Here is a 23,882-nt window from a genome sequence, read left to right on the forward strand (position 1 = left end):
TGCTATGCAATGTTTCAAAACCAGACTGGAAGAACTCCCGGACATCACGCGCATCTAGGGAAGGCACAACTTTTTTTTTTTTTTTTACAAAAAAGGTAGCTTGGAGATGCATCTAAAAAAAAAATAAACTCTGAGCTGATTGAAAGCTGCATAATGACTAGCAGTGAGTGGTAGATTGAACTACATACGAAAACTGCTAACAGTCCTGTTATGTGATCAGAAATTCTATTGTCAAAGAATTCTAGATTAGAAACAGGCAGACAATAAAACAGCAAAAGGTTTGAGTGTGTAATGAGACAAACATTGCAACAAATTAAGAGTCAATACGGCTTCGTAAGCCTTTGCCAACAATTTATCAGGACATCACATGTGAATAATAAAATCGCCCAAAAAAAGGACACTATTATAAGCATGATTTCAGTCAGAAAATCAGAAAAGTCAGTTATATAGTTTTGTACTTCACATATCGACTGTTGCAACTTCTGTGACGACGCGTCGGCTAGAGACGTCAAGAAAGTGATGGAATTCAGAAAGGGTGTGTGGGGATCCTTGCCAAGATGGAGGGATTCATTTCCTTACCACAATAAGTAAATTTCAGTGCCACCTAGTGGTGAACTAATAGAATACAGCTACCTAAATCCACACTACGGTGCCTCAGACAGTCCATACTTCACTAGCCTACCCCCAATTTGTTCAGCATAGGTGCGAGCAAACGCACGTCACAAACGACTTCTGGTATTCCCTCAAGTGACGGAATCGTTGCATTTTATTTGTTGCGCGTGCTGTAGTCATCGATCCAGCAAATATTTTATCGAGTGATTGCCTCCTTCGGAGATGGCGATATCGAGTGATTGTCTCCTTCGGAGATGGCGACGAGACATGTCAGACATGAGCCCCGCAGATTTGCAGTGCCCACAGTTACCTGTTTGCTGATTGTACCCGGGAATTATTATTATTTTTGGAAAGCCCCCTCATCCCCAACTTTTGTTTGATTGTTTTGGGGCAATTATAAAGCGCATCAATTATTTGCATATTTTTGCTATTTGCCGCCGGGCTCTTTCCCTCTTCCCCTCGATTAGCGAGGGTCCATTGTAGTGTGGACAAGCAACTTGGAATTTGGCGAATTCCAAGGAAAAGGAATAATGCTTAATCAAAAGGAAAATCTTCACAAGGTTATCAGTAATGCAAAGTCGTTGACAATCGAAAAATGTCAATAATTGTCAAACGCAAAAAGGTTTATTGCACATTCTAGATGATTTCGTTTCTTTTTTTTTTCAACCAGAAAGAACTTGATACTGTCAACCTCTACATATTCATGGTTTGGCATTCGCCAGTTTAATAATTAACTGATTTTATGGGGGGGTATCGATGCACCATAATTCATGACAAAGCCTGCTAATTTGCTTTTTTTTTTTTTTTTACCTGAGCCTTTTTCTTCCTTTTTTTATGGCAATATAAGGAACGTCAATTATTCACATCTTTTCACAATTCAAAGTCTGATTCATTCCCTAAACTCTATAAATCGATTCGGATTCAGTCAACTTTATTCAGCCCACTAGGAGTAATTTGTCTGTCGCTGCATACTTGCTGTTAGTCCCGGAATGAATAATATATAACAAAGGAACACATTGAAAGAGCTGTCTGGGCATATCTGTAAGTAGCCACAAATTTTAGGGCAAGATAAACACGATAAAATAAGAGCAAATAAAATATGACCAAAACAGTATAAATAAAATCAGTAGTGAGAGAAATACAAAAGCAAATGGAACAAATTACTTCATGGGTGACAATTGTCATTAATTTTCGTCAAGAACTTTCTATACATAGGAGATTTTTTTTCATTTCAAACTCATATCATTAGAATATCTGACACATAAAAATGACATACAGTATTAAAAACCATATGCATGGACAATTTTGGCCAACTTTTGTAATGTATCCTAAAGATTTACGATGGTGAAATTTAAACGTGGAAATTGTTTAAATGACATTTTATTTCCTTTGGAGAAATGTACTGTTAAATCTGTAATGATAGAAAGTGATGGCTTGTGCTGGATTCCGCCTCCATGCAGAAGCGGATCAGGGAATGTGCAAGGTGTCAAATCTTTCAAAGGCGGGTTAGAGCAGCACAAGGCGACATCAGGTGACATCCTCTCCACTGTAAGAAGATGGAATTGAGGCTACATTGTTGCAAAAAAAAAAAAAAAGAATGAAATTGCCTGGTCTGATGAGACTTGATTCCCGTTGCAGATTTAAGGTAAAATTTGGTGGAAGAGCACGAAAAAAAAAATGCCCCAAAATGTCTTCTTATCCTGCTTAGGTTGTGATTCATCAGACTTCTGGATTTTCTTTTGTTCTAACTTTTACAAGAAGGAACACCGACTCCACCTTAAGTGCACATTTCCAAGATAGAGACCGAACATTTCTGACTCCCATCTTTTTTCGAATGATTCTTAAAAACAAATTGGCAGTCCCAGGTAACCAGTGGTGGGCTACATATTTGGCAACTGGGCCTTCAGTGAGCACTTGACCGATTTAATATATTTCTTCAGACCACCACTATCATGTAGGAATTATAGAAACCATCAAAGCAAAACAAAAACATAATATAACAGCAAGCAATTCAATAAAAAAGATTTCATCTAGAAGCATTCTTTTCGTACGGTATCTGGCGTATGAATATAATGTAAGTACCCATGATGAAGGTCTGTCAGCTGCAGGACGACATCCTCCCAGTCATCCTTCCAATGTCCATGTCGCTTCCAGATCACGGATGCTGCGGCGTTCCCATTCTCCTCTATAGCCACCGTCAAGGAGACGTTGAAGGAGCCAAACAGATACAAAGAAAAACGCATCTGCACAAACAAATGTCATTTCAAACAAGGAGATGGCATCTAAGGTAGATGACAGGGCAGTAAAAGTCTGAATAGCGTACCTGGCAAGTTCTATTAGCGACAAGTGGGGGGAAGAAGTGGCTCTGAACAGATGCCTCTGGCTGTGAATGCGTCTCTCTGATCTCCAGAAACAAAAAGTGTCCTGGGGGTTGACAATCAACATGACAGCTTCAAGGCTGGAAAGTCAAAATTCACATTTTGTGCCTCATTAAAACATTCAATACCAAAATTGACAAGTGGTAGGGAGGGAGGTAGGTTGGTAGGTAGGTGTCACGCTCTCCCTCTCCCCCCCCCCTCTCTCTCACTCTCTCTCTCTCTCAAATCAACTCTCTCTCTCTCTCAAATCAACTCTCTCTCTCTCTCAACTCAACTCTCTCAACTGTCTCTCTCTCTCAACTCAACTCTCTCTCAACTCTCTCTCTCGACTCAACTCTCTTACCTCTCTCAACTCTCTCTCTCTTTCTCTCTCTCTCTCTCTCTCAACTCTCTCTCTCTCTCAACCCCCCCCCTTGTTTCAGGTGCTCATCAGATAACTCCAGTTTATGGAAGGCTCAAGCCTGTCTCCAGCCGGAGTTCCACTCTTTGATGCAGGCATTTTGGAGCCAGCCAGCAATTGCATGTCCTTCAAAAATTTTAATCTGCAAATTCTTAAGATGGTCTTGGTCTCCACCACACCACCAGCTCTACACGACCCGTCAAGTTTTCTGCAGCGCATTTGGTTCTTTAATTTCCGGCCATGAATACTGAACTATCGAATAGAAAAACTCTAAGCACTCTGGTTACTGAGAAGGCATAATCTTGCATGGCAAATCCAATGAATTCATATGTATGAGTATCAGGTGTCAACGTGCCCCTTACGCATATATTGCTTACCAGGCGTACTACTCAGGGTGAGACCCGACATGTCTTCCCTCTGAAGCAGCTCCTCACCTGCCACCCTCCTCCAAGCTGATTGCTGCTTGGACACGGACCAACCGCAAGCATCCTGTTCAAATGAGCAGTGTGTGCCAAATGGCATTGAACCTGAGCAAGACAACAGATTGTCATTAGAGCTCATTGAAACAAGAGACTGCAGTTGCTACAAAGACCCTTCTTCCACCCTCGGAATCCTAATTTCCCAACGGAAGGGGATGAGTGTGTTGTGAATTTAGAATTAGGACACATGCGATGCGTCGGGGATTCTGTTATTGATACGGCTATTGCAATTGTCGTCATCAGTTTTTAATGACTGTTTGTACCTCACCGCGATGGAATGAAAGCAATTAAGATGTGACTGTATGGGATGACTCTTAGCTTCAACTGAAGAGAACTCCATGAGTGGAATTTCTATGAATCCTCTTTGACTAACGCTGAAAGCCCACATTACAACCACATCCGAAATGTTTTCCACTGTGGTTGTGAATAAGCAAGCGAGATCATTAAATGGCATTGTCCAAATATTAACTGGAGGTATATACCCCTAAAACAAAACAATAGCAGACGCTCAATTCTATTATCACGCCTTCATCACATTATTATCCTGAAGGGTAAACAGTAAAATTCAATTCATCCCAAATTGTTTTTCATTTAAATGGGTGATGATAAGAGTTTGAGTTCTTAAGGTGCAAACGATGCACAAAGCTTTAGTGTCAAAATTTTTTTAACAGTTTCACTCTAAAAGCAGGTGGAAACATTAAACCTTGAGCTTCTAGACATACATCAACAAATTGCACCTAAAATAATTCTAGGTGGACTTTGGTCTGGTTCAGAAACCCAGACACCTTATTATATGGACAGAAAGCTATTATTAGACAATTTGACCCAGCACTTGGAATTTAACCTAAAGCAAATTTCTAGCAGCTTTTTTTGTCATTACGATGGCAAAAAGTACCCACACAGCAAACTCAGATCAACCCTCTACATTTGAAGTCCTCCAGCGGATTTTCAGAGCAAACCCACCGAGCACAAGCTACGCTGAGAAGTTTCATTTAAATGAATGGCGGTTTAGTCCGGAAAAAAACATTATGATAAATAGTTTCATGGTTGATTCTCAGCATTCACATACCCGTTGCTCCTGACATTAGGATGGAGATGATTCAAGAGCATCAGAAGATTTTGATTTGGTTTTAAACGTGAAATATTCATATTACGCCAAATCTGCTGCGGGATACACAGTCTGGTGTTTGAATGATCGTCTGGTTCTGATCAAAGGCTACACAATTCAACACGGCTCATCAACATTTTAAGAAAATGCATTCCTGACAGATAAATCCTTACCGCAGATGAAGCCCTCATCCTCTCCTAAAGGGCAGTCTGTGTGGAAATCGCACACATGATTTTGCTCGATGCAATATTCAGAGTGTTCACAGTAGAAATTATCGCCACAGTCCACGTCTGGCCGGATGACCTCATCTTCTTCGTCTTAGCCAGGACATAAAACAGAAAATCATGCATCCAAGTTTAACTGAGAGAAATTCTCGGATTAATTTCTTGATTTGCCTTTCTGTATGTGGTGAAACATGTTGAGCAAAAGAGGAGACCTTCTACATGTTCAACCTTAACTCATTCATTTCCATTGACGGATATAGAAGCCAAAAAGTGCATTCATTTTACCTGAGCTAACCACTTTAAAAAAAAAAAAAATGTTTAAACTCACCCAATTGACAGTCGACAAAGCGCAGTGAGTCGAGCGCCACGGTGGATCCACCCTGCAAACATCCAGTGTAGCTCAGAGTCACCTGAAAGGGCTCGTCCACTCGGCCGATTCCAGTCTCGACAGCTTCCCACTCCGGCCTGCAAAATTAATCCCGTTTTTAATGACAGCGCATAAAATCACAACAAAAGCCAATTAGGTAAGGAAGTAGCGAACAAAACGCAAGTCGGAAACTACAGTGAGAAAGTGAAATGAAAGTAAGAGGACCTCTTATTTTATGGTTAACAATGCTAATACAGATGAGAAATAATAACATGTTTTAAGGCCAACTGAGCTCAGGTGGAAACCACAAAATGTATTTGCACATATAAAATTTGCTACGACTTTAAAACTGCTTAAAATTTGACCAACCCACTACTTGGCTCAATTAGAATTTTTTTTTTTGTACAAAACAACCCCAACATTAAATCAGATTTGGTTTTGTCCCATCCCCGCAGTTTTAAGAGTATAGTACAGTAAATTGTCAAACGGGCGGAAACTTTCCACGGCATGAACGGGAACATATGGGACAAATTTCTAACTGTCAAACTTAAAAGTGAAAGCAAGTGAACATTTCTGTTACTTTCCGTCCCTCCTCGCCCATAATAACAATTATGCATGTGGTAAAACAATCGCAATTGAATTTTCGGTTTTCGTGCCACGCTTGTGCTAATCATAGCATGTCATTTATCGACATATGCAACAGCGCAACTCATCCCTAAAACTAAAGAGACAAGTTGACATGAGACGTTTCTGCGTGCTCAACGGGATTGATGATTCTAGTGGTGACCTCACTGACCTCACCACTGTACAAACTTCTTGCATACGCCCGTCCACCCTTCTTATGTCCAGAGAGATTACAGTATATAAATTCCTTTCAGGAGAAAGGAATGCTTTTATCTGCCATACAGATGGTTGCGCCGTGGCATTAAATCAATAGCAAATATAGCATTCTGTTCCACACAGCCACACTGGGAACATTGGTCCATATGAAGTTGAGAACCGCAAAGGGGAAAGGCATTACTCTCCGTGGTCTTGTTTGACCTGAAAGGCTTCATGGCCTGCGACTGCATTAAATGCAAACTTCTTCTCTCTTCCCAGATGTCAAATTGCACTCATTTACTCTCGCACTAATTAAATGGGCAAGTTGGACAGAATAAACCGGTGTGACCACTTACAGAATCTATTGCTATCCGAAATAAGAACAATGAGATATTCTGCTCTTTCAATAATGATAATGCTTGGATTTCATCAAACGATATATTTCAACAACCCCCAGCTGGCTTCGCTGGGCCGAAGCTCATCTGAAATGGACTAACGTAGAGTGGAAAAGTGCGCTGTGGTCTGACGAGTCCATATTTCATTTTGTTTTTGTGAATCGTGGATGTCATGTCCTACGGGCCAACGAGGAAAAGGACCATGCGAAGTAATAATCTAACTTTAGAATTAAGTTGTTTATATCAACATCTCATGAAATATGAATATTGTTTTGGAGTAATGCATGTAATGTGTTTTGCATCTGCATTCAAACAGTTTAGTGGGTGTGGAAAAATGGAGCGTTTTTTTTTTGTTTTTTTCTTGGCCTGTTTGGCAAAGAGGATTGTGCCCCACAAATTCTGCCTGGCAACCGTAGGCCCTTTCACAAAAAGTAGCTTTTTGTTTTCATATTGTTGTCCTACATATTGCGACTTTGGCGACTTGTGAAGCAAAACAGAGCAAGGATGCCACCTGAATTTATCGAGCCCTGATGTTACTACACACGAGCGTGTGAAGCCACGGCAGCTGTTTTAACACACATTTTAGACGCAAAATGTTGGCAAGTCCAGCTTCGAAAAGACAGGTTGATATTTCTTGGCTCTACTGTTTGACTTCTGAGGCGTCAAGTTGGCCTTTGGAAGGCACAATCAATAAATTCTACTTGGCAACAAAATAACATGTGTGATTCTTCTGTTCATGATAAATTGTGTGCAAAGTTATAATTCAAAAGTGAAGTTTTATAAAACATATAACATTGCATTGGCCGAGGAATCGGAACTATAATAGAGTATCGGACTAAAGCAGTTGTCAAACTTAAGGTTGGGGCCAGATTTGTCATGCCACATAATTTAGATGCAAAAATGCCACAATTAAAGGCAAAATAATTTTAGACATTTAAAAATCCAAGTAGATAAATACAAATGTAGTTTACTAAAATTACTGAAAGAACATATAGCGCAAAGGCATGATTTTGGAATAAATTATTATAGAATAGCTCTAAAAGAACATACGTTATCACAGGTATGAGAAAACATAGTCTTTAATCTGATTTGATAAGCGTTTACACTGGGGCTAATTCCAATTTGAGTGCACCATAACAGCTAAATGCTGATGCACCCTGTTTGCTTTCAACTCTGGGCTCCACCAAATTGACCCGAGTTTGCGGACTGGGTTTGGGTTAGAGCAGGGGTGGGCAAAATTTTTGATTGGCGGGCCACAATGGGTTCTAAAATTTGACAGAGGGGCCAGACCAGGAGCAGATGGATGGAGTGTTTTGGTAACCTCACCCCATCGGAGAAAAAACATTCCATTTTAACTGAAAGTGAACAAAAGCATTGCAACAATATATATGTCTTTGAAAAACCACAGTATTTAGAAATTAAAACATCAACAGGGTTTAATCATTTAATTTTTCTCAAGTTTCGCGGGCCGGATTCAAATGTTTAACGGGCCACCTGTGGCCCCCGGGCCGTAGTTTGCCCACACCTGGGTTAGAGCATTTCTTTAATGTATGGACCTATGCCACTGAGTAATTTATAGACCAGTAGTAGAATTTTGAAATCTATTCCACGGCGGACTGAGAGCCAGCATAAAGCCTTTAGGACTGAAGTAATATGTTTTGATCTCTTTGTTCAGGTCAGAACCAGAACATTCTGAATGAGCTGCAGCTGTTGATGCTCTTCTGAGGGAGTCCAGTCATAAGAACATCACAATAATTAACACTACAGGAGATAAAAAAGCGTGGATAAACTTCACCTAATCTGCTTGGAACGTGCAAACCTTCAGTCGGCATCTGTTTTTCAGCTGTTTTCGTGATCGTTTTGATGTGACTGCTGAAAGTCAGATCCAATTCAAACAGCACAACAAGGTTTCGTTCGGTCTTGGTCATAAGACTTTAAAGACCTATTTGCAAAATGGGTTTATGCAGATAAACCCATGGAGATGTAGTTGGCAGGGCATGCGATGAGACCAGTTGGAGAAAGGCTGGCATGTCTCGACTGTGTAGTTACGCCGAGCGCGTGGGCACCTGCCTACAAAAGGGTTTACTCACCGTAATCTTTTTTTCCTTATTGTCAAAAACAATTACCGACATTTTTGGGTTGAGATGATGGGAAATTTTGGTTCATCCAGTTTTCATTTGCTTTTGACACAGTACCTCAACTCATTTACTGCCATTGACGGCTAAAGACGTCAAATATTTAATTGTATTTTTTATTTTATTTTTTATAATTTTTTTAACTCAGCTGATCGTGAATGAGTTAATTAAACTGTTGTCACTGCAGGTGTATCATCTGCATGCCATGATAGACAACATTGGCATTCTGAAGAATTTCATTCAAAGGTAGCATACAGCTAAATAAAAAAGGGGTCCAAGGACTGACCCTTGAGGTATACCACGTGTTATGGCCATTTGATTTCCAAATTGTCACAACACACCTCCTTTAAAAACATTGTACCGTCTGTTTTCTGACCTGGGGTTTTCTCTTCTCTCAGGCTTGAACACGACGATTTCAACAAAGGAACTGGAGTAAAGTGGCTTGATCAGGACTGTGAGGTTCCCTGCCGATGGTGACGTCTCATACAGGGCCAGATGCAAAACACACTGACGCTCACTTTTTGGCATGATCGGACTGGTTAAATGGTATTCGCATCCACTAGAGGCCTCGGCACCAGGGGAGGGGCTTAGGAGAAGAAAGTGACCTTAAAGAAAAAAACAAAGTTTGACATTAAACAGTTGTTTTATAACAATGTCACCAAAAAGGTTTTATTCACACTTGAGAAAAACAGCTGACTTGGATATCAAAGACAAAGGACCCTGATTAAAAACGGCAAGCTCTTCCCTCATAAATATTTCACGTCGTGAAGCATGGAACGTGTGAGACTCTCACCATCAGAGCTCCCCTTTGAGTGGTCCGCCGCAGGCATCCAACCTGCTCGCACGGTTTGCCGTGCAGACACCGCCGACCAATCGCTTTGCTGGCTGTGATTTGATAAAGTCCAGAGACACGGTGACTCGAAATCACAGGCGAAAACTGCAAGATAAAAAGCACATATCATTCAAATATGAGGGAGTGTAATTCAAAACCAGAATGGAAATTAGTGATTATTGGAAGTTTTCCTCTTTACGCCAAAATCAACAGAATGCTTTTCGTCATTCATTATGCGCAGTGACAAATCCTGCATCAATTTAACGATCTTGTGCGGCCTCGCTGTATGGATGCACAAATACTTCTTTTTTTTTTTTTAAGAATCATCAATTCAAGGCAAGGAAACCGACGCACTAGAGTTAATTTATTTATCGGTAATGAATGGAATGTAAATAAATTATTAATAAAATAAAACGGACAATCGAACAGATTGGCCAACATTCTGAAGGGTTGTTTGTGCGCAATGTACAGTACATTGAAAAACAAGCTGGTCATGTGATGACTGGAGAGGAAACTGGCACTTCAGCTAATTTGGCAAATGGATTCCCTGAGGGGATAATCGGAGCATAAGGCCCATTATTAGGGTGCTATCTTTCTTTTTTAAAAAATGGAATTCATTTCCTCCCATCATGATTTAATTACAGCCAACGCTTTGCTCACCAAGGACTCAAATTTCTTCTGCTTTATTGGCTTCTGATGCAAGAGGCTTTTGTGAAGATTTTTATTTTCTCATCTTTTTCTTTGAATGGAATATCGTCTTTTGCAGTTTTTGTTCAGAGTAATGGCAAACTAGAAATTGTTTCTGACAAAATGTATCAGGACCGAAAGAGCAACGAAGTCCGATAAAGTTCCCATAAAGTCATCTTAAATGAAACTAAGAACTGTCTTTTGAACGACATTTAAACCAATGTTTCCCGACCTTTATTGAGCCAAGTAACATTTTTTTTTTTTTTTAAATCGATGAACATAGCACCAAACTAAAATGTCACCAAAGGTGGAATCATAGGTTGATTACCGGTACACTATGTACCATCTGCTCTCTACTGGAGCGCATTTTTTTGTTCTGCTTGCTTCACTGGAATAGATAAATGAAAAAAGATCAATTATTATGCTCAAATATAACAAAGGGACGGTGCTGAGATGTTTCTAAACGACCGTCCTGCGTGATTATTCTGTGGTGATGAGTGTGTTAAGAGTGATTATTCCATCCTACCCTATGTGGAAAATACTTCGACAATCATGAAAATTACACTTGTCCTTTTTTTTTTTTTACAACTGGAAACATGTTATGTGTGTGGTCAAAACCGAGTTGCCATGACCTCTACGTCTACTCTTTCTTTATTGAATTTTCCCACTTTACTACAAAGCATTTGAGTCTTACAGCCAACTCTCAATATCATTAATTTCATACCATAGCCGAGAAGTCATTATCGTACAATACCATCGACAGTCAAGGTTTCATGAAATAAAATGCAAATATAGACCAATCCCAACACATTCATAGTACAAGCACCTAAGTCAAAAGCCCCGTTCAGAATTGTGAGGAGATATTTGTGTCATTGTGCTTTTTAGGCATGATTTGAACAAGCCATCGATCGCAGTATGGAAACCCGTCGTTGGCCATTTATGACAAAGATCGCTCGGACTGTCTGGTCGCTAGCGATCATAGCTTGAGGTACATGTAAGCAAAAAAAAAAAAAAGGCTTTTTCCCTGGTAACCTTTTCCTGCTTGTCTTATGAGTGTGACGGGCAAGGTTCTTTGATTTGTTTTGTTTTGGGGTTTTTTTTCATGAACCGCCGACTGTGGGTAAACAATGACTTCTCAGTTACAGAGGGGGCACCCATGTGCGCACCCGGCAGTGTGACGGTGTGTCACCCTGGCCACCCCACTGAAAAATTTCTCATCACACCCCTGGTTAGTGGCGAGACTTTAAGAGGAGGAGCACATTATTTTTTTTTTCTTCTCTAAAAAAAAAATGTCTCAGATGTTAAAAACTATGTAAGTTCGTACCTGCGAAACGCTACGTGACCAGGGGCACTGAAAAGTGGAGAAAATTTTTATTGTGATTATGGAAATTGTATATCAAATTTTTGGCGTTGAAGTGGTGGGAACCAAAGTGCATTTTATTTTTTCCAGAGAGCCCCAAATCTCTGACCGTGACAAACAACAATGGTCAAACTAATTGAATAGTGTTGTGTGTGTCCGTCCGTCCATCCTCACTCTTACATTGACTGTCTTTTTGGGAGTCGGAATGACGAGGAAGCAGCAGATCTGACAGGTTGTCCTCTAAAAAAGTGTCCAGAAGAGCGTGGCAGTGACTGCAGACTGAGGAGAGAGAGAGGAAACAAAGAAGTCAGCGCTCTTTCGAAGCCACTCTGTCATTACAGTCCACTTGCATCGGGTCTATTTGACGCAAAGACAAAGCAGTGCCTTTCTAAACGTGTTTGTTCTACTTCTGAACAACGGTAAAAATTATCATTAGTTTTGTTTCCTCAAATCTTGACTAATGCAGTAATCCAGGCGTGGGCAAACTACGGCCCGGGGGTCTCATGTGGCCCGTTAAACATTTTAATCCGGCCCGCCAAACATAAAAAAATTAAATGAATAAACCTCATTAATTTTTTATTTTCTAAATACTGTGATTTTTTTCAAAGACACATATTTTGTTGTAATGTTTTTGTTCACATTCATTTAGAATTAAATGTATTTTTTTTTCTCCGATGAGCTGAGGTTACCAAAACACTCCATCCATCTGCTCCTGGTTAAATGTATTGACTTAGAAAGGACGGAGTGGTTTAGCGTTGTACATTTTAATTTATTTTTTTTTCCAATTCAAGTGCATGGTTCTAACTGTTCCATTGAGTTATGAACTAAATGCATCATGACATTTTGCAAGAGTCTCAACACTGTTAAAATGTCCTTCATTGTGCTGTTGTCAATGGATTGGACACTGGTATGAGCTGATTAGAAGCATGAGGCAACACAGGGGAAATTTTCACTTCAGACTCCAAATCATGAGAGATTTCCCTTCTTCACTCAGACTGTATGTATTTGATATCCATCTTATGGATTGCTTATGACGTTTTTTTTTTTATTGGGTTTTGAATCAACTGAGTCAAAATGGAAAGCCCTACTTTGCTGCAGCCAGCCTGTTGTTTCAGCCTGAACCAGCTGAAAAAAAATATGACATTTACTGTTCTCCATCCACACGACAGGCAGCGCCTTTCTGCGCTGGTGTGAAAACAGGATCCAGAAAATTCTGATTGACTGTGATCAGGATTCTTTGGAAGCTTTAAAACACTTGGTCACATGTTGCATTGATCATACGACGGAATTCCGTACGTATGGTGCAACATAACCTGACTTTGTATCTAAGTCAGAACATGTCGTAGTCTATCATTAAAGTCAAAGTCATAACATTACTAGGGTTGGGATTAAAAAAAATAAAAAATTTGATATATGGAAATTGATTAATGCATTAGCAATTAATATGGTTAGCTAGCAGCTCACCAAACAGTCGGTGACACTTTCCATTCGCTTCCAAATGGTAATGCCGTTGACTGCCTCTTGATTATAACGGGCAATGACCTTCGAATAAGAATCGCATATTTTCGAATCACGGTGCTTCCACATGTGTGTACGTTGAACAAAAGTAATAATTAACAAATAATAAAATACAGGAGATCCCATTCCTAGATAAAAGACACAACTGTGCATTATAGCATACATAGGTCAAGAAAGGGCAACTAAAATTTTGCATTTGAACCTGGGAGAGTGATGTCACGTATGCACCATCTTACATTTCGACCACATAAAAAATGACAATGCAGGAAGCCGAGAGTTATCCTGTCATTATTTTGGAGAAAATATGAAGGTATCTTGCACATTCCTACCACTACGTAGTTGCTGTAATTTTAAAATCAAGCACTCTCCAGTTTTGCGGTAATTATTTATGTCACAAAGGTGTGTTGTCGCCAATTTTTGGCGTAGTAAATTCCCTTTACAAAGTCAGAAAGTTACATGAATATATACATTGTCTGACTTGTGCATTTAAACTTTCAACGTCCACGCTTCATTAAGGCTCTGTTTCAAACATGCTGCAGGGGATGACGACGAGTTGACGAGCGACGTGACGCCACACGTGACATGGTGGACATTTAAGGAGCATGACCGGCCAAAACAATGGCGATGACGATGCGATCGCTGTGCTTCACTGCAACATAAGCCCTCACTATTGCCTCGAAACAGCCACATTACTGTGCAAAGGCACCCCTGGGGCGAGGGCAAAAAGTGCAAGCGTAACTAATGAAATTATTTAATAAAAGCAGCCAGAGAGCTAACAAGGGGGTTAAGCTATTAAATCGTAGTTATGCTTGTAGAATACAATGAGCAAAGGAGGTTCCTGAATGCAGAAGGCAATGTCATTGATTTAAAAAAAAGAAGAAAAAAAAAAAGGAGCATTGATTAAATATAAATACATATCATAAAACACCAATGGGGTAATATTCACATTGAAAGGCGTTTGGAATTCCCCTTTAAAATCTCAAGCAGCGTTCCCTTCCACCCGCTCATTTAGAAGTACTCATTCCGTCCAGAAAATGCACAAAGTAAAGGAAATCATCAGATTGTTTTGAGCCAAATAACAGCAGCGAAACCACATTTTCACCCTTCATCCTATCATTCAACATGGAAAAAAAATGCTGCTTTCGGATGAAAGCTGAGGAAAGGTGGTAAGCCCCAAACTACCCGGCGGGGGTGAAAGTGGTTGCATGGTTCTCAATCGATTTCCTTCGAGCGTTTGTTTCGGAGGTATAACATAATGCCGGTCCTGACCACCAGTAAATTGGTCCGCTGGAATTCAAAACCACAGAGTATCGTGTTCAAACCGTGAGACATCTGAGATTCATTTCAAAATCTGGAAGAAAAGCGTCGGGTGTGTAATTGGCAGCCGTCAAAGAAAGCTCAGGTCATGCTGGGTTAGATCACTCTCCAAAAAGGCTGAACTTGCCTTTCTTGCTTGTTCAGATTTTATTATCATTTTTTCTAACACAATTTGTGTTATCATGACTTTCCTGCTCAAATATACATACAAAGTTTGTTTAATTTTGTTAAGCTTGACCTACGGTCAGTGCATAGTTTTAAAATGTTTGGAACAAAAACAGCCTTTATTCACACCAAAAGACGAACACGTGTGTGAAACACAACGATAACAGTGGCATCATGTAACAAACAATTGTCGCGAAAACAAGCAGCACACGAGAAATGAAAATAATATCAATAATAATAACGAAAAACCACAATGACTAAAAGGTTTGCGAAACTAAAAGCTAAACAAACAAAAAGTGGGGGACGGAGTCATACGATTGAAACAAAATCGACACAAGACTGCAACAGAAAAGAAAAAACAGGAGTTAAGGAAGACCTAGGATGAAAAATCAAAAACACGAGAATAACAGAAGGATGTAAAACAAGAACCTTAAAAACGACAAAATCCGACGGGAATGAAGCGAGGGACATCGAGCAATGACAAGGCGCAAAACAGCTAGCAAAGAAATTCTCCGGCATCATCTCGTGATGGGCGTATCGATTCTGATGTTTCGATATTCTTGCGCTCCGGCTGTTCGGAAAGTGCTGTTTGGTTATTCATAATGCTCAGTGTTGGGAAAGTTTCATTTTCCACCCCAACTAGTTCCATTTTTTGGAATTCACGAGCTCAGTTAATAGTTCAGAACTGATTTCTTTTTTTAAGTTCTTCATCCCCCAAAAAATTTCCAGCTCAAAGTTTGTTTAGACAAAGTTAAATAGTTTGTGTATCCATTATTGACACTCTGATTTCATTCTTTGGAATGTAAAGATGGCTAAGCTAAAATTCAAGGGAATTCAAATATATCTTTGAAGGTAGTTTTATACAAATTAAAATATGTTATTTGTTATTACCATGTTACTAATGAAACACATTAAAATTGTTAAGTGGTCGGATATTGTCATGTGTTTTATTCGGGTTAAAAAAATATATCACCCAAAGTTTTGTTATTACTGTGTTACTGAATCAAAATGAGCGGCCATCCCGAGCATCTTCCTTCCACTGAGAGGCCGGCAGATCCCATTTTGTTGTTGCCTTGTACAAGAATTGTTCTTAAGTACACATGATGGCAAACCAATAACGGTGACTAATTGATTTGGGGCAATGATTTCATTTGATTGTAAATTTGAGACTGTAGAATGTACGATGTAACTTATTATGAGCATGAGATGGTGCGTCGTGGATTAGTTAGCCTAGCTAATAGCACATTTGGTATATTTCAGTTTTACGATGACCTAAATAGGGTAAAGGTCGAGGCCATTGTTCGAATAAAGTAGCAGGAAAAGGAATTTAAGTCCGTTTATTTGGAACATCGTCAACGCACTGTCGAGGTGGTGAAAAACTTTGAAGAGAGGACAGCATGGCTGGTTACATGTGAATCGATTACGTATAGCCAAGAAGAAAAAAAAAGAAAAAGAGCAGCTAAATACAAAGTGGACTTAATCTGTTCACGCAAAAATACTTGGATTATTACACCCCCCCCCATTCCCTTCTCATGCGTTCTGTAAAAATGTGTTGACCAGAAAAATCCTCCTGAAATATTTTAAAACCAAGGCAGATCAAACATTTGTCTACATGTAGAAATCTGTCATTCTTAATGTTTTTTATTTATTTATTTAATTTGTTCTTATCCAGGTGCAGGCAATTGAGAACAGATTCTCATTTGCAATGCCGATCTGGCAAACTTGCGCGTTCATGTCATCAACCAGAACACGAGTATCAAACATGCTCATCATTATCTCACCCGACTCATTTTTCGTGTTTTTGGCTCACCAGCGATCGAACTCGAAATTGCGAATCTCAAATGTCAGCACATCTCATTTGTTTAGATTTTTTTTTTTTTTTTTTTTCAATTTTGAAATCTGGTCAAGATGTTTTCTTTGGACAGAGTCAGAGCTGCAGCTTCCTTGTCTCAATGCTAAACTAATTCAGGCTCAGACTAACTGTGCATTTCCTGCAGTTAGAGAGAGATACTGAAGCCATGCAAGAGGGTAATAACTAATATGTACGGATTTATCTTATTACTGCAGCTGAGAGAGAACAAATCTAATACATGGCCATTACTCTTCATTTCCATTCCAGCGCTTACTCAGTGATGGAGCTTAGCCTAACTCAATGACATTGTGTGAGTTCATCATTCACACACGTCGGAATGCGATTGGAGCTGCATGACATGCTGGACTTCTTATAGTAAATGTAGTCAGTGACATAGCAAAGACAAATGGCAATATTCCAGCAGACAGACACTTTTTCTAAAGAGGGACGAATAGCTCGGGGCCACTTGCCGAGCCAATTTACAAGGAACGGAGGGAGGGGAGGGGGGGGGGGCGGTTGGGATTCGCGTGTGTATCTTTAGGGCCTTGTCTACAACAAAACAGCAGCTGATAACATCACTTTGCAAAAGTTGTTACTTCAGCTGCCAAAATGTCCTCTTACTAGCGCCAAACGATAAGTCTATTTTGGTAGAGTTGAGAGAGAAATGAGAAGATCAGTGGATCCAAATTTGGCTGTCTGTTTTAAAAGAGGAAACGTGTTAGTGTGACTTATATTTATGAACATCTTGTGGTTTTATTCCAATGGAAAGTTCCACCAAAGCAAAAGAGCCAAGGTCAATTTGCAATGCTTTTATCTTCATCTCTTCTGAAGATAAAACAGCTTCGAGTCAACAATAGGGAAGGCTGTACAAAATGTGCGAGTATGACTCTTCTTGTCCATGCACAGCAAAATCCGCGATGCATGCACACTGGTTTTCTGTTCTGGTTAGCACCTTGCGTAGTTGAGGAAGTCTCAGGCGTGGATGTTGCTTTGTAGGCTTACCAGGCGTGGGCAAACTATGGCCCGGGGGTCACTTGCGGCCCGTTAAACGTTTTAATCCGGCCCGCCGAATTTGAAAAAAATTAAATGAATAAACCGTGTTAATGTTTTATTTTCTAAATACTGTGGTTTTTGAAAGATATATATTTTGTTATAATGCTTTTGTTCACTTTCATTTAAAATTAAGTTGTTTTTTTTTTCTCCAATGAGGCGAGGTTAGCAAAACACTCCATCCATCTGCTCCCGGTCCGGCCCTTCTGTCAAATTTTACAACCCATTTTGGCCCGCCAATCAAAAAGTTTGCCCACCCCTGGCTTATACAAACTACTTCGATTTAAAAAAAAAAAAAAAAAATCAAGAATTTTGATTCAGGGGGAACTAATGAGTCTCATCCATCCCTTAATTAATTTACTGCTTATAGTCTCTATAAACATAAATGTCCTTTAAATTTGACGCGCTACGAGAAGAGTGTTGTTAAAAACCCCGCCAAATTTGAGTGTAAACAGCAAAATAAACACAATAATTGTCAACTCAATCAAATTCCACGCAGCTTTCCTAAACATAACCATATTTTAAAGCTGTGAAAATATCCCCACTCCACAGGCAGCTGGAATAAATCCCATCAGATGGGCTTTCACATAGAAAAAAAATAAATTTCCTAGTTAAACGCATCCAGAAAGCTAAATCAAAACAGTATATCTTAAAAATAGTCAACTTAAACAATATGGACCTGTGTCAGGAAAGCAAGGCGCACCGTCTTTGCCACGCTCTCTTAAATTAAATTCCGCTACTTTGAGCCATCTACTTTTTCTTTGACAAGTGCACCATTTGTATGTTATTCAATCAAAATAATACACTACAGAAAATTATGTGGAGGCTCAAACCTTTTTTTTTTTTTTTGGTAGTCCAATTCAGCCGCTTTGTGTGCGGCAAGCCACAGTAACTCGCAACTGTTCCGGCTGACCACTAATGCAAACCAAAGCGCTCAAATTTAAATGCCCAAATGGCCTCAAGTTACGGCCTGCTACAGCTGCTTGCGAGTGTTCTCTTTAGTATTTGAATACCTTTTTTTTTTCTTCAACACACACTGGCCAAGCATATATTTGCTTGCAGTTTTCAATATTTGCAAGCAAGGAAAATGTTTTAAAAAAAAATGGGCTAAGCGATGACTCATAACTGTGTAATTAAGTGTAATTATTTAAAGAAAGATTTTTGGCATATAGGATCTCACTCTTGCAGCAAATAATTTAATCGCACATGAATTTAATTATATTTTCTGATTTTTATTTTTTTGTGCAAATACTCTCTCAGAGTACATCCCAGGAATTTTCTTATCAATTTTGGAACAGAAAATATGAGCTGAAATAGAAGCTGTTTTGTGAGCCTCTTTGATTATTTTTTTTCTTATGTCTGGGTTTGGCAGGGGGATTCCTGCCATTCCAAGCCCAAGAAAATACATGAAACATTAAGTATGTGTGAATTGTTCGGGCCTTCGGAGACTTGAGTGCAAAGGGAAGCAAGAGAGCTCAGAGCCATGTAACAATTCAAACTTAAATTGGTTGAGCTCAAGTGAGGCCGCTTTTGTTGAATCTCAGGCTGCGAGTTTGCACATCCTTGTCAAAAGAGTGCAGACTGTTTCTTGCAGTGACCTCTCCACCTCTGAATACGCCTCCCACAAATATTCATGTGCACTCAATCAGGCCTCCCCAAACTAATTAAGTCCCATGACTCCATTTATGACCCAAGTGGCCGCAGCTTGACTTTAGTTAACGGTTAAAAATGTGCCGCCATGCAGTTGTTCGAGCCAACCCTTGCTCCTGGCCATGCCTCACACACAATATCCATGTGTGTATCTTTGTGTTCTCAAGTCTTTGAAAATCTGATATAATAAGAAACGGCAGCTCAAGATAAACTAATACAGGAACATTTAATTCAAGGTGACTCAGCACAAGTGCCACAAGCTAGCATGTGGATCTTATTAGAAACTGAAAGCTCTTTTACATTAACGTGATGGCTTATATGGATAAAGTTGTATTGTATTGAATTTTGCATGTTCATCAACGTGGATTGATCAAATATCAAGTCCCTCAACAAGAAAGTGGAATAGAATAGAATCACTTTTGTCGGATAACTTGCTTTCACAAAACTCGCCATCCATTTTCTATATTACTTTTCCGCATTAGGGTCAACTCATCGTTTCGTAAGGCTTGCATCTGAAATTTACAAGTTAAAAAAAAAAAACGAGATTCTGGATATGCTGCCGCTGCGGCAACTTGCCCCACACAGCAGTGAAAGGAAAGCAACACCCGGCAGGAACACAGCAAGGCAATGTCAGACAGACACCGGAACGAAAACAGACCAAAAGACTTTCTCTGCTAAGCCAAACATCCTAGAAGTTGCACAATTGGGCAACACTTGCGGGAGTTGGCACAACTTTGAGCGTTTGGCCCACCATCAGGCAAGATATCAAATATGAAAACAAGACGGACCTAAAATGAATCTTTGGGGAACTCCACAATTCAAGCTGTCTGACAAAGAGTACACACTAACTTTGATTAGAAGGCAGGCACTATCTGTATACCCGCCATTTCATATCAATTACAAATTTCACATACATTTCGCTTACAGATTTTTAGGCTAACCTATGAGGCCATAGCCTTGTCTAATAGAAAAAAAAGTGCTTTGCCGCCATCTTGTTGCACTTATAACCAGCTACAAATTAACTCTTTCGGAGTGTAAATTAGTTGTGGATTTTTCTTCATTCATGGCAGGGCTTGGTCTCTATCCCCCTCAAATAGCAAGGAGTCACTGTGTACCACTGTTAGCTGGTTTCATTCGTGTTTTGTTGCAATAAAAACCAGAGCATGCAAGTAAAGGTCTTGGAAGTCAGAATAAATGGAGAACAAGGGCTATTTGTTGAAGTACCGAAATTGATTGCTAATGGTTTTCAGACAGTACCCTCTTGTGACTCGTAAGGCCCGTGGACAAGCTGAAGAGAAGCAATATAACCATATTAAGTTATGATGATAAGATGATAATGCCCAACAAATGTGCATTTTTCTTTTGTTCCCCAAATAACAACCCACCCCTCTCAAAAAAAAAAAAAAAAGACAAAAAACAAACTAACGAGGAAAAACAATCCCAGCGGCTCTTATTTATTTATTTATTTTACAGCCGGGTCTGGTTTGTGTGGTTAAGTAGTTACATTGAATTTGATCAATTAGCACTTCGCTTGAGAGAACGACAGGAGTTTTACAGGCATTAACTCCAAAAATGTCCTGACATCGCCTCACAGTCCACCGTTTCAATTTTTTTTTTTTTTGCTCTCAAGTAGCACAATTTTGATAGGGGCCCTGGCAGTGTAAAGAAAAAGAACACATGAATTTTATCTTCAGCGATAAAGGAAATAACATGGATTCTGTGTTCAGATCAGTATCAGACCTTTCCCAAATGTGACGGATTTCTTTCGATTAGAGTGCGTATTAAGTATACTTGGTCAAGGCGTGCTTGATCTCATCCAAATGCACAAATTGGTGACTTTTGTATAACTAGGAGTTGACACATTTTTTTCATGGAAATGCCATGTTGATATGCATTTTTTTTTCCAACATGTATGTTTTCTCAGAATTTGGGGTATGAATCGTCCATTGTCAGGAAATATATATTATTGATTTTTTTTTCTTCCCACAGTTTTTTGTTGAATTACTGCACATAAAAAATATCAGTTGAGCCCTATGTGCACCAGACAACTGCTGATGCAAACAGAGGTGCTCAACTTCTAGAGTAGAGGAGGCGCAATTCATACCAGACTCTGAAGTGAAGTGGTGCCATTTTTATCCACATAAAAAAATGAAAAATAAATAACTAAATGAGGAAAACTGAGATGGGGACAAAATGATAATGCTACACAATTCACTACTAGATAGTTCACAGTCTTTGCATGTTTTAATGCATTACACTGGACAACAAGTTTTAATTTTGTTTTTTATTCCAAATCAGCTGGAGTTTATACTATAGCACACATGTGTCAAACTCAAGGTCCGGGGGCCAGATCTGGCCCACGACCTCATTTTATGTGGCCCGCGGAGAGCAAATAATGTGTGTCAATTTCCTGTTTCTAGCACATTTTCTTGACTTTTAACAATATCAAGATATGAGATATCGCCATTTATTTGTTACCAATCCTCCCCTTTCAAAATATATTAAAGAATTGTTGAACAAACAACTTCTGATTTCAAAAGTGGCTTTCCATCAATTTGTTGTGTGTATGTGATAACGTAAGGTTCAGAGTCATAACCGCCCTCTGGGGGAAACAGTAACTATGATGATCTTATCTATTATTGCATAGCATCATTTTATGTGTCAAATGTTGCCCAGTTGGCATCCATTGCAGCCTGGTCATCCTGGAAGGGGGATTCCCCCATCTGTGGTCCCTTCTCAAGGTTTCTCACTTTTCCCCGAATGAGGTTTTTTGAGTTTTTCCTTGCCCTCCTGGGGGTTAAGATCGGGGATGTCGATTGTGGTTATGTAAAGCCCTTTGAGACTGTCTGTGATTAAGGACTATACAAATAAAATTGACTTGACATGTGGCCCGTCCACAAAAAAAAGAGTTTGACACCCCTGCTATAGCACTTCAGATTTTAATAATAATAATAATAATAATATTAATAATTTATCATTTGCAAAATAACAATATATTTTGTAATATTAATGAATTAAGGGTTAGGTTCAGTAACAGGTGGATTTTTTTTTCTGAAATGTTTTGCAATAAATAATGCATTGTAAAAGTTGTATTGTGCAACTTAAAACAAAAAAAAAGGAAAAAAAAGTTTGAAAAATCTAATGGGCTACATATAAAAAAAAATGTATAGACATTTTATAAATTAGCCTAAAAAATAAGTTGAGTTGAAAAATTTGCTGCTGACCAGTGTTCATCGTCAAACATGAGGATGTACAGTATTTAGAAACAAAGATCTGATTTCACTTTACAGGGTATTTAGTTCAAGTCTGGTTGTGAAGTTGAATCATAACATCGTTGTGACCAACCAATGTCACTGCTTGCACATGAGCAAGGATGAATGAGCTCGTCTATTCTCTATTCAAGCAACAAAACTAACTCCACCTTGTCGACTTTGGTCGTAACGTGACGCGCCAATGAACTGACGTGCACTCAAGTCTTGTGATACATTATGCGGCCGTACAAGCCCTTGACATTGGCCACTTTGTTAGCATCTTGTGCATATGCAAAGACTTTTTTTCCATCAGGAGTTGCTTAGTCACTAAGTGTCTTGTGCACAAAAAAAGTTAGAAAAATAAATGAGAAAAAACTCAATTAGAAATAGTTCATGTTTGTTCCTTCAGCCATGTTCGATGTAATGTGATATGTGCTTAAAACTAAAACGATGTCCCTACAATAGAATATCAAAACTATATTCCCATCGCCAATTGTCAGCAAGCTTCAAAGAACACATCAACTGCTATCACTTTTCAATATTGACCAAGATTGTGTTTTTGTGAGCAACATGAGAACTTGTGATACAACAAGATCAAATTTAGTCAAGACAACAACGAATTGGCAGGAAAATGCACGTTTTTTTTTTTTAGGTATAATACCAACATTTTAGTTTGGCTCATTGCAAAAGATCAAAATTTGCACAAGAGACAATGCACGAAATTAGTCAACAAAGGAACATTTTTTGTTTGTAGTGTGCCATGAAAGGTTTCTAATGGAAAATGTGTGTCAAAGCTTAATAAAGTTTGTTGAACCCGAGCTAGTGGATGTTGGGAAGGTTCGAATTTCAGGTGTAGCCTGTGTGGTGTTTGCATGTACTCTCTAGTTTGCAGGAGTTTTGTTTTGGAGGCTTGTGATTGGCTAGCGACCAGTCCAGGGTGTAACATGCAAAGCCGGCTGGGATAGGGTAATTCAGAGGACAGGAGGGAATGAAAAATATTCAGCATTTTTTTAAATACATTTTATGGATTCAGATAATGGATGGAAACGGATATGAATTTTGCACAAAGATTTAAAAAAAAATACTCAAATCAAATCCAATGCAAACAAAGAACAAACAGGGACGGAAATTGAAATTCCCTCAAGTGTTCTTCAGCCATCGAAACTGGTTACTTTCCATTCTTTGTTCCTAATACCCATAATAAAAATGTTTTTTTTTTTTTTTTTAAGGTCTTTCAAGTGCATGACTCACACGGGGGAGCGTTGCCTCACTCACGTGTCTGT

At 39.2% G+C, this 23,882-nt stretch overlaps 1 protein-coding gene across 1 annotated transcript in view; it reads right to left on the reverse strand.

The window, feature by feature from the left end:
* ltk (leukocyte receptor tyrosine kinase) overlaps window positions 1-23,882 on the reverse strand; it is a 58,080-nt gene that overhangs the window by 30,064 nt on the left and 4,134 nt on the right. The window contains exons 2-9 of the mRNA XM_088315817.1: window positions 11,977-12,075; window positions 9,711-9,854; window positions 9,294-9,522; window positions 5,530-5,666; window positions 5,151-5,294; window positions 3,768-3,917; window positions 2,936-3,036; window positions 2,695-2,855 (exon numbers count right to left, since the gene is read on the reverse strand). Of these exons, the coding sequence (XP_088171943.1) occupies window positions 2,695-2,855; window positions 2,936-3,036; window positions 3,768-3,917; window positions 5,151-5,294; window positions 5,530-5,666; window positions 9,294-9,522; window positions 9,711-9,854; window positions 11,977-12,075 (1,165 nt within the window). The remainder of the gene's footprint in view (window positions 1-2,694; window positions 2,856-2,935; window positions 3,037-3,767; window positions 3,918-5,150; window positions 5,295-5,529; window positions 5,667-9,293; window positions 9,523-9,710; window positions 9,855-11,976; window positions 12,076-23,882) is intronic.

The sequence above is a fragment of the Idiotropiscis lumnitzeri genome, chromosome 1 (genome assembly GCF_059441095.1).
Source record: "Idiotropiscis lumnitzeri isolate Australia: NSW breed Sydney's pygmy pipehorse chromosome 1, RoL_Ilum_1.0, whole genome shotgun sequence".
In the NCBI taxonomy this organism is placed as follows: domain Eukaryota; kingdom Metazoa; phylum Chordata; class Actinopteri; order Syngnathiformes; family Syngnathidae; genus Idiotropiscis; species Idiotropiscis lumnitzeri.